The sequence below is a fragment of the Engystomops pustulosus genome, chromosome 1 (assembly GCF_040894005.1).
Source record: "Engystomops pustulosus chromosome 1, aEngPut4.maternal, whole genome shotgun sequence".
NCBI classification, from domain to species: domain Eukaryota; kingdom Metazoa; phylum Chordata; class Amphibia; order Anura; family Leptodactylidae; genus Engystomops; species Engystomops pustulosus.
The window spans coordinates 221,266,302-221,287,439 of NC_092411.1; the positions used below are offsets into that span (position 1 = coordinate 221,266,302).

At 38.4% G+C, this 21,138-nt stretch overlaps 1 protein-coding gene across 1 annotated transcript in view; it reads right to left on the reverse strand.

The window, feature by feature from the left end:
- Nucleotides 1-2,832: 2,832 nt before the first annotated feature.
- SLC7A11 (solute carrier family 7 member 11) overlaps nucleotides 2,833-21,138 on the reverse strand; it is a 146,871-nt gene continuing 128,565 nt past the window's right edge. The window contains exon 12 of the mRNA XM_072119410.1: nucleotides 2,833-5,127. Within this exon, the coding sequence (XP_071975511.1) occupies nucleotides 5,063-5,127 (65 nt within the window). The 3' untranslated portion in view covers nucleotides 2,833-5,062. The remainder of the gene's footprint in view (nucleotides 5,128-21,138) is intronic.

Here is a 21,138-nt window from a genome sequence, read left to right on the forward strand (position 1 = left end):
GACTATAATAATTCAGCAGACATGGTTCTTCTGGCTAATATTGAATCACATTGAATCACATAATCACGAAAACACAGGCTTGTTCTGCTAAAGGTGATGCACTCCTGAACCCAATTTTTAAAGGTTTTATGACTACAAGAGAAGATGTGGAAATTCCTAAGATTTATACTCTCCAAAAGTTGTCACAAAGCTTTGGAAAAAGACTTGTTTTAGCCTTTTTACAAAGTATAGAACATGGTTTTAGCAGAACATCTTTAATGCATATCATAATGTGCAAATGAAAACTGTCGCAGGTCAGGTAGTAACCAACTTTATTAAAAATTGTGAGTTAAGAACAAAAAATGCCATCATATAATGAATATGTTGCTCGCTGGAAACCGATTTAGTAACATTTGCAGTAACATTTAGTACAACAAGCTGGTGAAGTAAAGTTAGTTAACATTTTAGGTATAGAGTAACACTTGGCATTACTTTATTCAGTTATAGGGACCATAAAAGCACTAGTGAAAAGCATAGCCATAATTTTGGTCTACTTGGGTCAGCAGATAGAGGCACTTCTTATCACTTGTGGCTGATAATCTGTTGTCCTATTCAAGGAGTTTATTACCGCTATTCTCTATCTCTTCTTTTTTCACTAAGCAATCCAAGTCTGAAGAAGGTCCACATGGACTGAAACATCACACTACTGCTGTTATGCTCAATGGATTGCAATATAGATCCTCTTTTTGCATCGTAGCTCAGCAACCATCCACTTTGGAGAGAATGATCAAGCACGGGTGAACCAGAGACACTTACTCATAGATCCAGGCACTGTGACTGTGGTAATCTTACTACTATTGTTATCCATGGTCTCCTTCCTTCTAAAATCAACTTTTAAAATTATGCTAGTAAGTCTGAAGGGAGTTACACAGGCTGTTGCTCGGACTCCCCATCCCCCTACTCCCTCAGCACTTCCTCTCTCTTTATGCATCACTAGGAGAGGCAGGGCTCCATAGCAGACTTCTGAATGGGACACCCCATACCCCCTCAAAAAATATACATATTTGTCTGCTGACACATTTATACACTGATATATTTATACACTATTCATACATGTATACACTCACACAGATCTGTCCCAGTGACTGCTGACCACATGGGGGAAGTACACAGCAGGAGTTAGAGATGAGAGATCCCTAGTCCTGTCATGTTGTACTGTGGACAATCTGCAGTGTTATATACATATAATGCTGTAATTTGTGCAGTATAATATGTGTATAATGGTGCACATAGTCCATTTTTTAGCATGGGATGTCAGACACTGCGGACCCCATAGCACCTGATATGGTTACTACTGCTGTAGTTAAACAATTGGTCCAAAAACTCAGGTCACCTGACTCTCACATGTCCAGAGTGTGCACAATTTTACGCCTTGAAACAGCTGCCAAAATGTAGAAAAAAGAAGCTCTCCAGCACTTCAATGGACAAATTAATCTTTTTTATTAAAATCCATAGTGCATAAAAACATGTCACCCTTAAACCAACGCATTTTCTCTAAGCATAGTCTTAATCATTGTCTTAAGACTATGCTTAGTCAAAATGCGTCGATTTAAGGGCGACGTGTTTCTTGTTTGTATGCACTAAGGATTTTAACAAGTTTTAAAAAAGAAGATTTTTTTTCATTTATTCATTGGAGTGCTGGAGAACTTTTTTCTACCACTCTAGTTATGCCCCTGTCTCAATGCCTACTGTAATCTCACAGCAGCAGAGAAAGTTTCAGCACACAAAGGGGGAATGCTCCTGCACACTGTAACACCCTGTGAATCTGCAGCAAAGGTGGAGCCCTGGTAACACAGGCTATAGCACTTCTGACTCATTAGCATACTTTTAAATGTTAATTTTAAAAGACTTAGGCCATTGAAAGCAAATATAAGAACAATACCACAGTCACTGTTTCTGAATGGTCATGTGCCAACATGTGGCATGGAGGAAAGAGTATGGTCACTATTTTTCTTTAAAGACTGAAAGTTGACAGGTCATAGAAGCTGAGGAACAAAGATGAAAAATCATGGATTCTAGAATCTATTTTTAATACCAGTTGTTACAGTCATATAACAGTACAAAAAGGTACAATGCTCACTAGGATGCCTACACTGGCACTGTTACAGCAATGGAAATCAGGTTGCCCGTGGACTCCATCTTTCTTCCTCTCTTTCTCTTGAATAGCCTTTTGGTCCTGTTAATTTTTCCTCCAGTGATAAGATTTAGCTCAGCTCCTTACTAAACGTTAAGTATGGCCACTTCCTAAACTTATCTTTACTTCATGAAGCTCCTCTCTTAGTCACCCCACCTGTCATGTTCCTTGAAGTTCTATTTCTCAACGGTACCCACTACACCAAAATCTGTTGGCCTTTTTCCAAATCTAAAAATGTTTTAGTACATATCAAATTTATTGATAGTATCTAAAATGGATTATTAAACCTGCAGGACTACAATTATTCAAATACAAAACTTTGGCCAAAGATGGTTGTTAAAAAAAAAAACTTTCAAGGTGAAGAGCTGCAGGCAACCCATTAAATCTCAGATTCCTGAAAAGTACCCTTGTACTTTTACATGTGATCACATGGCATTGGTATAATGACCCATGTAATATTACCTGACACATTCACAAACTGAAGCTTTCCCCCTAAAGATGCAATGCAAAACTTCAGAAAACTCCATGAAGTACAATGGTGATGTACTTAATAATACCATGAGACCTTTTAATAAGATATATAGATAAATACATGAAATACAATATTTCTTTTTTGATTTTTTAAGTACATTTTATTCTTTTGTACTTAAAACCATCAATTTCTGACATCAACTATAGCACAAAACCGGTAATTCTTATAAAACAGAAATGACTTGTCGAATGATTGACAATCTCTTTGTGTAATAGAATATTTATTGTTGTAAAGGGTAAATGTTAGATGTTTTTTCTTTTTTTGTTAAATAGGAACAGCACTTCTCAATGTGAGAAAATACAGCAAGATATAATGTTCACAGGTACAAGGTAAAACATTAATCATAAGATATATTACAAGATTTTTGCAGTCTGTATACAAAAAGTAAAAACTTATCTTTTTGAGTCATAGAAGTGTCAATAATTTACATAGGAGTCAAACGAGATAAAAAGAATGAGAAAAAAAAATTGAAAGCCTGAACGACATCTAGAAGCTGCTGGCATATGCAATGTGCACTTTAAAGGGACTTTCTGGTCATTTAGTTGGGAGCCTCTACTACAAATCTATAGTTTCTCCTTCTACTTAAAGAGGACCTGGCAGGGCAATTTGGGACACTAATGCACCCACAAGTCCTTATGGACTGGTGGTTTAATGTCTCTACCCGATATAAAAAAAACCCTTTTTACGTACCTAGAGATGGGTCTGATGAAATACACTGGACCCATCTCATGGTACCTGTGTCTGTGCAGTCACATAGTGAACGCAGAGCACAGGCATGGGAAGCATAAACTTTTTCTTTTAATACCAGGCACATAGGTACTTGGAAAAGAGCGATTTGGGACTCTAAACTACAAGCCCATAAGGACTTGCGGGTGGGTTAGTGTTCCAAATCTCCCTGACAAGTCCTCTTTAAAGGGGTTGTTTAATATTTTTAAAGATATATGAATTGCTTGGGGGAGTGTAAAAACAATAAAGAGCCATTATTCAACTCTCACATTCAGCCACTGCGGTGCCCGTCACTATTGGCTTCTGTTTGGATACAGAGGCTGACAACCTCATGTCTGCTACAGCCTATAACTGCTACTGTAGCAGCATGCTCACTATCAAAATGAAGGCTCTGTATACAAACACAAGTAAATGGGCAGGGTCATGGATGAATGGGAGAGCTGAGAGTCATATATAAATGAAGCTTTAATCATGGACAGTCCCTGCTTCCTTTCAGCAGGATGGTATTTTTTTCTGAGATCTTTAGTGCACATTATATTACCATTGAGGCACAATAAACAATAAGGTAGGGGATATTTGTGTTTCTGCTTGAGGTTTACAGCAGAGTCACTTAAAAAGCAACAAAGTGGCAAATTGTGATTGGATTATAGGCATTAAAGTCAGAATTAAAAAAGACGTGTATGGTATAAAGCTGAAAAGGAATAATATGTTATTTAGGTGCAATGATACATGTAAAAATTATAGAAACTGTATTTCTCTTTAAACACAACTTCCTTTGGAAGGGCAACAAAATTGCATAGAAAGTTAATCTCAAAGAAGATTGCTGATGTACATAATACACAAATGAGGAAGCTGAAAATCTGTCACAGGAAATCTGGTCTGGATAAGGCACTGACATTTTGGAGAGGGGTAACTTTATAGATAAAATGTGCAAACGAATAGTAATGTAAAATCCACTGTGCAATTCTATTTTTATTTGTATCATTGTGGCCAATATTCACATTCATACATCTTCCTAAACTATTTTATAAAGTAGAATTGCTTTCCTCTAATATGATGCTTCCTGCCTTTGTGAGGATTTACATAGTAGGATTAAAGTTTGCAAGAAGCCTTAAATTTTGTCCTATTCTTTATCCCTCTAACATATAATGAATACCCCTTCTGCTAGTCCATTCCATGTGAACACATAGGCAGATATGGAGTCATCCTCCTTGTTTTTCTGTATACAGTTTGAGATAACCAACCTCTGCTAGTACCAAAAAGTTAGTTGTCAAATAAAAAAAAATAAAATCCAGCAGGAAATCTTTGACAAGTGAAGGATGTCAGTGCTTGTTGGTAGGTGCACACAAGCATTTCCCTTGAGCTGGAAACATACTACAACCATATGTTCATATAAAGTGCAGGCAGGGAATATGTAATATACATTCTATGGTTATAGACTATGCTAATTGGAATAATTTAATAGAAAAGTACAGTGGAATAAATAAAATAGCAGCTTTAGTACCTAAATATGTAGAATATTAAAGACTATAGAAGCAGTGACTGGTCCTTACTATCTCTGTCTATTAGATAATAGAACCACGAGGGTAACTTGTGGATCGGCGCATGACGTCTTCCAGCATATTCTTTGTTCAGGAGACATTGTCCTCAGCTGGCACAACTTTCAGCAGTATCTGCAGCGTTGTGGTGACCCTATCTGTAACAGAAGAAAATAATAATGGTAAGTAGTGGCTACTGAAGGAGGAGTTTCTCCGAGGATTTATACATCAGTATTCATCATCTGCTAAAGCTTTTACCTGTCATAACACAATATACATAATGCATTTTTATGTTACATGGCATCTCTCTGTGACATTCTCCATCCCCAGCATGCTTTATCCCAATAACACCGAAGGTCAAATCAATGGTCTCACTGCAAATGACTACAAATGAAATAGAAAAATCAAAGACTGATGCTAAGAGGAGGATTCGGAAAATGTATTAGACTTAAAGCCCTAGACATTAGATTAGAACATTAGCATAATGATAAATGCTTATACATAGGATGAAAAGGATGCATAGATTTGGCTAAAAGCTATGCATAAACTCGAGTAATTTTCATGGTTGTGCTCAAAATTAAAGAATTGAAAAGAAAAAAAGTGAGTGAAAAAAGGTAAGAAAAATATTTCTGAATACTATTGCTTGTATAAGGTATCTAACCTTTTTCTATCACAGATAGGTTTTTACTGACTATATGGTGTTGATAGGGTCATAGCATATCTGAAGAAAAGGAAGAACATACATCAAAGCTCGGGATTGTAAATGAGTAACACACCCTGCTATTTGTCATCATTTTGTCAGGAGACAGGATTTTAGATGGTCCTGTAGGTTATTCCATGGCACTCAGGGCCTTCAATGACCTGACTATGCACCACACTGCTTCCCTACGTCTTCATTGCACTACATGTTTGAAAACTGCAGGAAATCCCTACCCTTACAAATAGATACAGGCGGTCCCCTACTTAAGAACACCTGACTTACAGACGACCCCTAGTTACAAACGGACCTCTGGATATTGTTAAATTACTGTACTTTATCCTTAGGCTACAATAATCAGCAATAACAGTTATCACAGATCTCTGCAATTAAGCTTTATTGTTAATCCTGGTTCTTATGACAACCCAACATTTTTAAAATCCAATTGTCACAGAGACCAAACAAAAAAATTCTGGCTGGGATTACAATGATAAAATATACAGTTCCGACTTACATACAAATTCAAATTAAGAACTGACCTACAGAACCTATCTTGTACGTAACCCAGGGACTACCTGTACTTAGTATCACCCACTATATCATCAAGTATAGTGATGGTAGACGTCTATAATGAGCCGGAGGCGCTCCGTCTTATGTCACCTTGAATCAAGCTCATTGACAAAATAGCATCAAACTCCATCATAGCCAGAAAACATTCTTAGGCTTCTTTCACAGAAATGGATGCTACACTGGAGCTTGTGCTCACTGTGCTGTGCTGTGCACAATGCACTGCTATGGCGGCTGTGTGTAACTGCTGTTTGTACAGATAGCATATGGACACCATATACATTCATGTGAAAGGGTTAGTACTACTCCCATATCATCCAAGATGCTCCATTTACATAATATCTGCTATTTTGCCAGAAATTCAAAATATGTTTTTTTGTAGGTGCATCAGGAGCATATTATTTGCCTACCATTATATTCATGAATGTCATTATATGGTATCTACTTCCTGGTCCCTTTAGTCACAAAGAAACTCAATCATTAAGTAAGGTGGGTCTTCCTAGGCAATTGAAATTCCGAGCTGTCTTTCTCTGTTGGTAAATAGACCAGTGAGGATCTGAACATCATTATATAATGGTGAGCATGGCATTAAGTGACATGGTAGAAGCTTCTCCGAATTTTTAAAAGATTTGGTTTAGGTCTGAACCTGTGCTGCTGTAATTGTACAGAAAATGAGTATTTAACGCTCTCTAATCTTCTAAAACACAGATATTTGTGGAAAAGTTAATTTAATTTTATTAACTTTTTATATATTCTTATGAATGACAGCAGTAAATGGTTGTCACTTTACAAGAAATGTTTGAAGCCAATTAAAAAACTTTTGAGATTCAATTTGGTGCCAAAAATGGCGGATGTGTACCAAATTGATGAACCAACGAATAGATTTGCCGAACTTTAGTGATTATAATTTATTTCATATTTTGTAACCTATTCTGAGCAATCCTCACAATAGATGACCTCAGATGGTCACTAGATGGCTTCCAACCATAAATACAGGAAAAGATAGAGAATTCTCTAGCTGTTTCTTGTCCACGGTACAGTAGTAGCTTACAGTACCGTGGCTGGACGCCATGGGCCTGTATTGTGCCATATATACGCCCCCACAACCTCAATGTGAAATGGCCGAACATATCAATGGCCTATTTTTGGGATACTTCTTCAAAAAATAAGTAACAAAAAATGACAAAGAACAGGAAAGTTGTGAAATTAAAACCAAATTGTAAACCAAGCACACTGATATACTGGTGTGTGCTCCCCCTGGCAGGATCTGCTTTCTTCCAGCTTCTTATTCAATGATTTTTATCAGAAAATGTTTTTTTAAAATGATGCAAATGAGGCTGAGGGGCTCCTGGCTCTATAGGTGTTACTGGGGCCTGGTGCCCCTCAGACTCATTTGCATATTTTTTACAGCTTTTTTTCTTAAAAACAAGGGCATAAGAAGCTTATAGAAGAGCGGATCCTGCTAGAGAGGACACACACATGTATGTCAGTGTGCTTGGGTTACAATCCTTGATCCTGGTGGTGGATGTCTTTCCACGTCAATTAGTCCTAAAGCAATTAAACATTGACAAAGCTCAGTCCTCCCATTGAGAAGAGTTTCTACATTTTAACTCATGTCAGGAATCCATAAAACATTGAAATAGAAGTATAAAGAGCTGACATGTATCGATGCCTTATGTTGAATAATAAAAAATATTGCCACACAGCTTGGAAAGGGTAGGAGTGTAGTTGAATAGGTGTCTGTAAGTACAGTGTAAGATATATCTTATGAAAATATTCAGTCTACCCATGCAATCAATTATCATTTCCGCATTCCAAAGTGTGATACAATATTTATAGAAAGACAATGCCACCCACACATCTGCCTGACACCTCTCAGTCATTAAAGACTCAAACCATCAAACTAATGGCAGTAATTACAATTTGCTCATTTATCTCATTTAAGGATAAGTGAGAAGATTTCTTAAAGATGTAATATCTAACTTTCTATTTATATTTATGTTCTTCACATCCGGATATTCCATATCAGGGTGCAAATCAACACTAGCAACTAACAAGATATAACCAAATGGGGTGGGCTAGAACTTTCTATGAATACATGGATTTAATACAATTGGTAGAATAACATTTTACTCAAGCTTTTAGTATAATTTCTAGAGTGGATGAAGTGCATTCATACACAAGGCCTCATGTTTATTGTACTGTTAATGTCCCAGGTCCCGGAGGCGAGAGTGATGTAAATGAAGCCATCAGATTATCTCTATGCAATACAGTAGACTATAGTAATGAATCTGGGACATACTTTTGTCTTCGGAAAGAAAGACAGTGCACTAAATCAATTAGAGCGGCACATTTATCACAGCTCTGTTTGCTTCAATTAGTTGGTAAAGGGCAGCAGGAATGCCAGAATACTGCAATAGAGTGAATGTATTGTCCTCCAGACCTTAAGAGTATCAACTTAAGTGAACTCGACACTGCAGTAAAGAGCATTTTTCATTCATTGCTTCAGAGGAAAACTATAATGCGCCATAGATACTGTTTTCCTAAGAACATACTTTATTACTTTGGAGGAGATGGTAAACTGTACTTAAGTACTTGAAATTTATTGAAAAATAAACCCTCAACAGCAGCTGTATCGCAAACATGTTCCACAGGATAATAACATTTTTCAGGAAGTTGTAGTGTCATAAAATACAGTAATCTAATGTGATATTGATCACAACAGCTTTTAAAAATGTGTTGCCGCTGCTTGAGCTGAAACACATATTGGAAGTACAAAACAAGACCTAAGGAACAGCACAAAGAAACATGAAAGGAAAGACAATAGACTTGTAGAGTCATTCATTAAGCAGGTGTGCTGAGTGCTGCCATTCACTGACCCATCCTGTACCACACCAACAGATGACTATACTCATAATGTACTCTATCATACATAGTGGGGATAATGCCTGCCGATTTACAAAAAACATCTAAGGATGTAGACTACCTGTGCACTTTAAGGGAGACATACCAAAGTCCGGCATGATAAATTCGGGGCAGTTACTCTTAGATCCAGGCACCGTGACTTTTATGATCTTCTTATATTTGTTATCCATGGCCTCCTTCCTTCTAAAATCAACTTTTATCATTTTGATAATGAGTCTGAAGGGCTATGAGCATGTTATAGAAGCCCTCTGGCGTGACAAGCTGTTATTATACTACAGCAGCACATCTCAGTCCCATGCTCCCTCCTCACTTCCTGTAAAATTGGTAGCAGTGAGCACACAGTGGGAGGGGGGATGTGCTCAGAATGTGAATGGGCAGCACAGAAGGCCTTTTCTTAATTTAAAAAGTTTATTTTAGAAGCATGGAGGCCATGGATAACAAATATAAGAAGAGTAACACAGTTACTATGCCTCAATCTAAGAGTTAATGTCCCTGTTTTATCATGCTTGATTTTTATATCTTATTTTTCTATAAAGGACACCTGTCATCACGTCTCTGAAACTAATTCTGTCACCACTACCTGTTAGAGCATCTCACAAGGATTCAATTCCAGCCTTTATCTAGTCAATTCATACTTTGCCTGTATTCTAAAATCATATTTTCTGTATTGTGTAAATTAACCTGGGCATATGGACAGAGAAACACAGACATCAGCTACACAAGTACCTGACATCTCTCTTCTCCCATACACATATGAGAGATACAGACATCAGCTACATAAGTACTTCACATGCTCTCTCTTCCCATACATGTGAGAGACACAGGCATCAGCTACACAAGTACCTGACATTCTCTCTATTACCATACACATGTGATAGACACAGACATCAGCTACACAAGTACCTTATATGTTCTCTCCTCCCATACATGTGAGAGATACAGGCATCAGCTACACAAGTACCTGACATTCTCTCTATTACCATACACATGTGATAGACACAGACATCAGCTACACAAGTACTTTACATGTTCTCTCCTCCCATACACGTGAGAGATACAGGCATCAGCTACACAAGTACCTGGCATTCTCTCTACCCCCATACACATGTAATAGACACATATATCATCTACATAAGTACCGGGCATGCTCTCTTCTCTTATACACATGTGAGAGACACAAAAATCACGTACACAGGTACCTGACATGCTTTCTCCTTCTACACACACATGGGAGACACAGACATCAGCTACACAAGTACCTGGCATGCTATGTTCTGCAATATACATGTGAGAGACAAAGACATGAGCTACACAAGTACCTAACATTCTCTGCTACACACATGGTTGCATCCTGTGGCAGATGTATCTCTCTTACACACAGGCTGCAGAGAGCATGTGAGCCAGAACCAAGAAGTACAGGTAGGCAGCCAGCACCAGGAGTGTCATGTCATTCAACAAGCTGTAAGTCATGTGTATAGGAGTATCTGATACACACACAGGCTGCAAGGGGTGCGGCCGCCAGAACCAGGAAGCACATAGAGGAGCCAGCACCAGTAGTGTCACATCATTATACAGGATGTCAGTCAAGCACAGGGAGGTGTGGCTGTATCTCCCACTTTGAATAAGCTGCTCTGCTGTATAAAGAGCTGAAAAGAAAACATTTTCTCTTTTTTATATACTCTATGACTACTGTATGTAGGGCACAAAAACATTCTCTTTAACATGATTTTAACTATGATTTTTGGGGCAAAAAAAGTAAGATTTAGGCACTTTTTTACAGAACATTTAAAAGAAAGGGAAATGCGAAGCTTGGTTAAAGGCTGGGCTTCGTTATGCTATTCACAAAATTATGTTCCAAGTCTTACAAGAAAGACTGTGGGGCTTATTTACTAAGGTTCCACGGATCGCACTTTCGTCAGATTTTCAAAATTTTTGGGATCTGCACCGCTGTGACATGTATTTAACTGGGGATTGTGTTGCATACGATCGGGTTGTGTCACAGCTGCACTGGCTTTTATGTGACAGAAATCAGGGGGTGGGCCGTCGGATGATCTGACTGATTAGGACTGAGCGCGACATTTAAGATTCAATTTGTGTCGCAAGACAATGCACTTACATACACCAGGAAGAAGAAGGTAAACTCTGGTGGACCTGAGCAGGGAAGCGACAGATAGGATATCGGGCGCACCGTGAATCACGGCAGATGTGCATTCCAGTCGGACAATGCACTTTCGGGGATCGTGCAAACGAGTAAGTAAATGTGCTCCTGTATTTTGTTGAAATGCCTGAATATGATACATTTCCAAGTATTACCTTTTAAAGATAAAACACCTTTTTCAGCTGTAATCTTTCAATTTTACAGATTGCATGACCAAAAATGATCTACCATTTTTATGATGTCATGGATCAACTACAGCCTCACAGTTGGTATCTATGATATATCTGAGCATAAATATACCAAATATACTTTATTATAGATTTAAAGATCAGTAGTGCTCACAAGTGGACAATTACAGATGGGAGTAGTGGGTGCAACATTCTACCCCTTTGCACGCCAGCATCCAAGCCAACAGTGAGCACTGAGGAGACTGTGAGCAAACACAGAGTGATTTGAGATGGTAGTAGCTGATACCATAAAGAATAACAAGATCCTGAAGGTCATGACAGTTGAGCAAGACGGAATTAAACTGTGAGAAATTATGAATATAACAGTTGGTGGAGTGCAAATTCAGTGCTCCCTAGAAGTGTTTGGTAGAATGGTGAGGGTCCCACAACCTCAGTATTACTGTATATACTCGAGTAAAAGCTGGGTTATTCAGTACAAAAAAGTTGATTAAAAAAAATTAACACTGTACTCACTTTTTTATGATGCCCCCAACAGGTCCTGTTCTTACTTACAGTGCTCCGGCTCCATCTTCGGGTCCCTACGCGATGCTGGCACCCATATTAGGAAGTTCAGCTGCTTGCTGCCACAAGCGGCGGCACTAGTGGTGCACAAACAATGAGGTCAGCAAGTGGCTGACGTTATAGTATGTTGTTTGTTACGCGCAGGGAACTGAAAACGGAGCTAAAACACTGGAAGCGAGAAGAGAACCTGCGGGGGGCGTTGGAAAGGTGAGTACAGTGTTTATATTTTTTATGGGCTTAGCATACTCTGGGCAGGGGATGGCTATATAGTGGTGGGCAGGCAAGCTATATACTGGGGGGCATGGACAGTCAGGCTATATACTGTGGGACAGAGGCTGGCAGGCTATATACTGGGGGCAGGGGCTAGAGGCTACATACTGGGGGCAGAGGCTGCTGGCTATATACTGGGGAGCATAGGCTGGCAGGCTATATAAGCGGTTGCAAGGGGCTGGCTAGCTATATACTGGGGACAGAGGCTGCTCAATATATATTGGGGGCAGGGGCTGGCTATATACTGTACTAGGGGGCATGGGCTTGTTGGCTATTTACTAGGGGGCATAGGCTGGCTATATACTTGGGGTTAGGGATCTGGCCAGCTACGTACTTGCTAGAGGCTGTGACAAATCCATTTCCCACCTTAGGCTTATACTCAAGTCGGGTAGGCTTTTACTCGAGTATATACGGTATATTTTACATGTCTTTGGCTAAGAATAGGCTATTTTTAATGCCTAAATCTTGGGTGATATATGTACACTACTTTCACTATTAGTATCAATATATACATCTGTTGTGGGAATAGATGATGTGGAAGATTTCACTTGCAACATTAGATTTCTTCCAAACTCCAAATCAGTTTGTTATAATCTGGATGCTACAAGATAGTTCCGACAAATATCTAAAATGCAGTACTCATAATATTACATTGCCAAACAATATAGAGGTAAGTGTCAGCTGACTTTAGGAATCCAAGGTAAGGACAAGGTCAACACTTAATGGATATCACAAACGGTGCCAAGTGAACAAAAGTTAGTATCTGCTCATAGCTCAGGAACAACAGAGAATCAGAGATTTGTTGGTAGGAGGATCAAAGAGGATACTGGCGCATGAAGTAGCTCCGGCTACTCCACGCCCAAGTAGCCTCTTTTGAAAATTAGCATATGAGGCAAATAAAGGTTATAAAAAGATACAGGGGACATGAGGATTAGCCCTTAATATGGCTATCCTCACGTCCAATAGAAGCACCTACCACCCGACATCCGTGGTGGTAGGTTTCCTTTATTCTTGAAAAAAATGCACCTCTTCTAATTGTGACTTTCAAAAACTACTGCAAACAACTGACCAAAACAATGTGTGAATATAGCCTTAGGGATGGAGCCTACACATTAGTAAATGCTATTTAACAGTATTACTGTCTCACGCACACTTGGTGACTCCCTTACAAGCCTTTATTTCCCAAGGAGTGGAATTTAACTCTTTTTATGGCATTGTGTTGAAACTGATAAGATAGATACAGGTGGTCCCCGGGTTATGTACAAGATAGGTTCTGTAGGTTTGTTCCTCATTTGAATTTGTATGTAAGTCGGAACTGTATATTTAATAATTTTACCACCAGACATTTTTTTTTTTGGTCTCTGTGACAATTGGATTTTAAAAATGTTGGATTGTCATAAGAACTAGGATTAACAATAATGTTTAATTGCAGACACATGTGATAACTGTTACAACCTAGGACTAAAGTACAGTAAATTACCAGAGGTCTGTTTGTAACTGGGTAGATAGATAGATAGATAGATAGATAGATAGATAGATAGATAGATAATGGAAAGTCAGAGGCAGCACGGTGTATAAACGTTCCCCAACTGAGGAGGGGTGCAGACTACAAGTCCAGGCAAGACCCTCTCGACAAATGTAGAAAGGTAGACAGCACTCCAATGTCGGTCACATTTAAAGGCGCAGTTTATTCAGGTGAGACAATGTTTTGGTCTGTTACACCTTTCTCAAGCCTTGACATAGGTGTTGCACACACTGAAATGTTGCTTCAATTTAATTGAGACTGGACATTGGAGTGCTGCCTATTTTTCTACATTTGTCTTGTAGAAAAGATAGATAGTGTAAGGATTCTCTGTTTGGACTTAGGAAGCATCCACACCCAGCTGCCTTTCAGTGTCATAGAAAGCTGGGTGGTTAACTGTGGAGCTCAGGGCTGTGGGATTAGCAATGCATGGCCTGGCTAGTCAGCTGCTGGGGGCGGCATTCTGGTGCGGGATATATGCCTGATGCTCAAGTGACTCAGGACGGATTATACTTTATCCTGAACCAGCCTCTGTGCATGTCTGTCTCACCTGTGTCTGCTGGGACTTGTCTTGTTTTTTTGTAACCCTGAATCCTGCATTTCTGGAATCCTGCATCTTGCCGGCATCTGGAATATTGTATCACGCCAGCATCTGGATCCCTGTATTTTGCCAAAGTCTGAAGCCCTGTATCTTGCCAGAATCGGTAACCCATTGAGAACTTTGTATATCTGACTTGTTAATCCTTATTCATTTTGTAATTTCCTTCTTTCCCTTGTCTTGTAACATAAATAACGCAGATAAATAGATAGAAAGATACTGTAGATGGATGGATGGATAGATAGATAGATAGATACTGCACATGGTTCTGATGGTGACTATTTCTCCTTTGTTGTAGTATGATAGACAGGTAAAGATGGTTTAAAGCAATCCTACATTTATCTAATAAATAAATTAAACAGTTATCTATTACCTAGACATATAGAGTATAGGCTTCAGATGACAAACTTTAAGTGCCTTTAAAAAACAAGTCTTCTTTTCGGCAAATTAAAGTTAAAATAAATCTGATTTAACACTGCCATCTAGTGGTCAAAGTCTCCAGTTTACAGCTGAATAAAAACAAGGATTTATCAGATTTCTAGCAGAAACCATTGAGCTCCATGATCAATGAATATACAAGGGCAATGAAAAACCAGAAGCAGCTGTAAGCTGTAGTGTAGTTTTGGACAGGTAATACAGGATATTGGTATTGGTTACTAAGATAATCCTCAGTATCTGCATTACATTTACTGAATGAAAGCATATCTAATACTATATTGTATGAGACTCATTGAAACCTTAACAATGCAAGAAAATCATCTTAAATCTCATTAATATGCAAAGTCTGTTAAAAACCATAGCAACCTGTTACAGTTTTTTATACCCAATTCTAAAAACAGATTGACCTGTTGACCATCAGTATGTGGAATTACATGTACATGTGTACACAGACCTCTTATAGGGATCTGCGAGATGCTGCCTCTCTAAGGGCAGAGCCATGTACGTGGAAGTTGTCCTGAAGAGATAGATAGATAGATAGATAGATAGATAGATAGATAGATAGATATGTCTCTAGCGCCACCTGAATTGCCACTTTCAAACAAGTAGTACTAGAAACAAGACTTTCTAGTTTCTTTTTAGAACCATTTCTTATTCCTCTTAACAACATCATCTAAAGGGAGGCCTCTATAAAAGTGCTAATTAATTACTTGGTTTAAAATATTATCAATGGTTTACAATGATTGGTCTCATTACATAGGAAAAGCAATTAAGTGATCAATGTGGGTCAATCTCTGGAGACTCCCAACAAACAGTTAATGTTAAAGGAGGCTGCTCAATTTGAAGATTTGTGACGCTGTGTTATATTATATTTGGCCATTCAAATCAATAACCATGAGTAACTTGAGTCTGAATGTCGTTTTTTATATGTAGTGAAATACAGTAGTGGATTAGAATGCTCCCACTAGAACACATGAGCTTGAAAATCTTATGATAGAGAAGACAGGTGCACCCAATAACTACAGTGGTAGCAGCCACAGCAGGCGCTATGAGGCCCGCAGTGTCAGGGGACTCCGTCATCCGACCTGAAACTAAAGAATGGAGGATGTGCTCCATTATATACATAATATGCTGCACCATTTACTGCATAATAGGTATATACCATATACGTGATATATATATATATATATATATATATATATATATATATATATATATATATATATATATATGCTATATATTTGTCTATATTTGTGATGCACATATGTTCTATGTGTATATGGTGTATATATTACTGTATGTGTATATATGCTGTGTATTGGTACATGGCACTATATTTGTGATGTGCATATGCTCTATGTGTATATGGTGTATATATTACTGTATGTGTATATATGCTGTGTGTTGGTACATGGCACTGTATTTGTGATGTACATATGCTCTATGTGTTAGTGGTGTGTATATTACTGTATGTGTATATATGCTGTGTGTTGGTACATGGCACTATATTTGTGATGTACATATGCTCTATGTGTATATGGTGTGTATATTACTGTATGTGTATATATGCTGTGTGTTGGTACATGACACTGTATTTGTGATGTACATATGCTCTATGTGTATATGGTGTGTATATTACTGTATGTGTATATATGCTGTGTGTTGGTACATGGCACTGTATTTGTGATGTACATATGCTCTATGTGTTAATGGTGTGTATATTACTGTATGTGTATATTTGGTGTGTGTTGGTACATGACACTGTATTTGTGATGTACATATGCTCTATGTGTATATGGTGTGTATATTACTGTATGTGTATATATGCTGTGTGTTGGTACATGGCACTGTATGTGTGATGTACATATGCTCTATGTGTTAATGGTTTGTATATTACTGTATGTGTATATTTGCTGTGTGTTGGTACATGGCAGTGTATTTGTGTTAATATTTATTTTTATTTTTTTTAAGTGGGACAGGGGGCCCCATGCAGAAGTCTGCTATGTGGCTCTGCCTCTCCTAGTTACGCCCTTGGGTGCACCTCTACTTCAAGTCGATTGTTGTCCTCGCCATGGCTTCTTTTTTGCCCTGTTGCTTAAATTCTAAAGAACAGTCCATTTTCCTATGAGGTGCGGTCACAATGTGTGTTCTTGGTGCGTTTCTGGTGTGTTTTTAGACACATTGAAAATACATGCGTTTTAATGCCTTTAAAAACAGACCAAAACTCACCAATAATGCACCCTGTTATCGCACCCTTACTGTCCTCACAGTACATTAACCAGTGCTCACAAGGACATCCAAACATCTGGATATTTCTTCTATCTTATCTGTTTTTTCTCAGGTTCCCACTTCTGTAACGAATGATTCTGAATGATACTGCAAATGATTTGCAGTATTTTTCTACACTGCTGGAGAACCCAGTATTTTTTTACAGTATGAAAATGAAAAATGACTGCAGGCTATCACAAAACCCATGTAAAATGTAGACTATTTGATGAAGATTTATCAGAAGTGTCTAAGACCAGAACTTTTCTAGTTGCACATGGCAACCAATCAGAGCTTAACTTTTATTTTCTCACAGCTGCTTAACAAATTAAAGCTGAGCTCTGATTGGTTTTCATGGGCAACTAGAACAGCTTTACCTCAGACATTTCTGATAAATCTCCCCTATTTCCGTATGGAATGAGACAAACTGGCCAACCAGGCTCATGTATGACTACCTGATGTAAGTTAGACAATTATGGACCTAATAGAAATACTGGGTAACACCTAAAGCAAAAAGAAAAGGGAAAAAATACATAACTGAAAAAAGTTAAAGTTTATTTCATTAGTTAGTTTAGGTTCAGATTTTTACTATTGGATAGAGATGAAAAAATCGATTCATCAATGCATAGATACAGTAACAATCTTCCATTCTTTAGAAATGGCGGATCTCATTCATCCCATAGCTGAAGGAGGGGGGTTGGTGAGATAAAAATGTGAAAAAATGGCAAAAAATGTCTCAAAAAATTGACAAAATAAAAACTTTTATTAAAATAATCAGCATTTTAGACGACTAAAGGTGGTTATATACCATTTTCCAGAACAATTGGAGCAATATCAGCTTGGACAGATTAGATTTGGACCAAAGTGACTCTCCTGGAAAGTTAGTTGAAGCTTCAGGGAAGCAAATCTTGTAAGATTTACTAATCTCTACTTCTTCAAGTAGTTGTTACTGGTTTGTAATAGAAATCTCATTGTAACTATCTAATATTATGTTGAGTGCCATTCTGCATGTAGTACAGCATACTGCATACACTTTGAAGCTAAGATAACACACAGATTAAAAAAAAACGAGAGAATATTTAATGAAGGTGAATAAAAGAAAATATCTGCATGTACATGTATGTATGTGATACATTAATATTTACCGAGAAAGACGCAGAAAGAAATGTGTAGCATTGCTTACTTTCCTGGATCCCCCAGAGATATGAGCTGTACAATTATTTTAATATTCTGATACAAGTGGATAAAAGAGTCCGGGTATTAGGCAGAGAAGTGACAGCGTGATAGAGCATGTTATTATTTGGAGCCTCCAGTAGTGCTGATCAGGGCACTCCGGCAGGAAATTACATCTGAAGTCAGATAGTGCCACCATTTGCATCGTCAGAAGGTGAGGATTAACCACACACAATGCAAAAAGAAGAAATCAATGAAAGAAATATGGCCAGAGACTACAGGAGCCAGGAATTACTGAGCAGGACAATGTGATGGAAATAAAAAGACTTCTGATGCAAAAACATTCATTCTATTATACAGGGATTTTAGTGGCTAAAGCTTTGTGTTCGGTCTGTGACTGAAAATAATAGATAAATTCAAGTAGCATATACACAGGGGATTGTGTGCCTACTGGGATACATATATGCATCAATCAGAATTAGAATGGTCTATCTCTGTGTTTTAGTACAAAGAAAAACTATTATTTATTTCAATTATTTTTTTTTAAAGGGATTGTCTTATCTCGCCAAACTCATCCTTAACTCTGGAGCGTTATCGGAACCAACATGGCCAACAGCTAAAACCTGGCTCTCTTGGTTAATTCTCAGTTGCCCCAGGTTTGGACATTATCTACTTTGGCCAGATATACCACATTAATCACTACTATATGGTAGGGAGGATCTCGTTCTGACCTGTCAGAAGGAACTTGTCAGCAGAAATTAACCAAATAAACCAATATCAGTATGTTGTCCGGCATCTCAATACCTTCCAGAACATGTTTCTTTGTCACAGTGGCAGAGTCATGGAGGCAGTGAGTTTAACAATGAAGTCAAGCTCTCCCTGCCTCATGATGCCTCCTTCACTGTAATTAATGACCTTGCATTCAGGGACATAAGTGTGTCGGGTGAATGATGTCAATCACATCGGAGAGGGTATTCTGCAGAGGGAAAAGCTTGATGTCAGGGGTAAACTCTTCTGCTATGTGATGTTATGCAACCGATTTACATCTGGCTTCAAAAGTAGATTTTTCTGCATGGTCCACCACATTGGACCATAAAAGAAACATGATCTCGAAGATGTGAAGCTATTTGACAACATACCAGTTGTGGTTTATTAGGTCAATTTCTGCTGGCAGGTTCCTTTTCAGCTTCATCTTCAATGACAATTGGGAAGACTTCCTTACCTCATCAGTTACCAAGTGCGAAGTCAGTGTCTAGTGTTCCTCTGGCATATCCCCGTGGATATGTATAAATATATTGATAATTTAGAATTGCCATTCCCACACTAACACACCATACAATCAGTGTCAACAATATGAGAATGTCACATCCCTGGTAACACCCACTTGGCAATTTATATATTCACTCCCAGGAGTTATGAATTAATTATTTCCAAGAATAAAAGTGTATTTTTTCCACTAACATGGCAGGATAGATGAGTGGGACATTTTAAGAAGAAATCAGGTAAGGATACAAAAAAGCTTTGTTTTTCCTACAAATCCTAATGCAAACAGCTCTTCTGGTTCACATATTCTAAACTGTGGTCATATTTTTCTTCCATTTAGATGCAGAACCCATCGAGCTATTATGTGAGTGTTAACAAGCATTTGAAGAGAAGCAGAGACTATGAGCAGCACTTAAAAGTTACATGTATAGATAAGTACATAATACAGCACATACACCAGGGACAGACTGTTTCTGTCGCATACATTAAGTTATCCTCCACATGCAGAGTGTTTGTTGGAATTTAATTCTGAGTCATGAGAAGAACATTATGTTGTGTGCCACAGAAATGAGGAACACTACAGATTTTGGCTGAAACTTTATATGTAATAAATAGGAAAGAAAGCATTTAGCTAGTAAGTGTGTTAAAAGATGCAAGCTGTTCTTTTAAGGTGCCCCATCCTCCCTCGCTGAGAGGGTTCAAAAGCATTCTGACCTGTATAAAGCGAACAGCTTGCTAGAAAAACATATTTTAATTAGATGAGTTTTAATTATAGTTAATCGCCGGTGCCAGCGTTGCTTTGGACTGCAGTGGTTGTTAAAATCATATCTAATGATACTTTGTGATGATGTTTATGGCAATGAAATGACTGCAGATTTAAGATACGTAGCAAAACTTTTCCCTAATTGTGCCTCTTGGAGTTACGCTAAGTCAAATATTATTTCTGCTCTTTTGACGGTAAATTGCAAGCTTGTGTTTGTGTCTGAGAGCGTGTTTCTGTAAATATCGAGCTAAGGTACATACATATCCAATGTCCAATATCCCATACAGTGAGGGACACTACCTCCATACAGTGTGGAACAATACCGCCATATGGTGAGGAACACTACCCCCAAACAGTGAGGAACACTACCCCCATACAGTGAGGAACACCACCCCCATACAGTGAGGAACACTACCGCCATACAGTGAGGAACACTACCACCATACAGTGAGGGACACTACCGCCATACAGTGAGGGACACTACCGCCATACAGTGAGGAATACTACTGCCATACAGTGAGGAATACCGCCATACAGTGAGGAATACAACCATGCAGTGAGGAACATTACCGCCATACAGTGAGGAACACTACCGCCATACAGTGAGGAACACTACTGCCATACAGTGAGGAACACTACCGCCATACAGTGAGGAACACTACCGCCATACAGTGAGGAACACTACCGCCATACAGAGAGGAACACTACTGCCATACAGTGAGGAACACTACCACCAAACAGTGAGGAACATTACCGCCATACAGTGAGGGACTCTACCTGC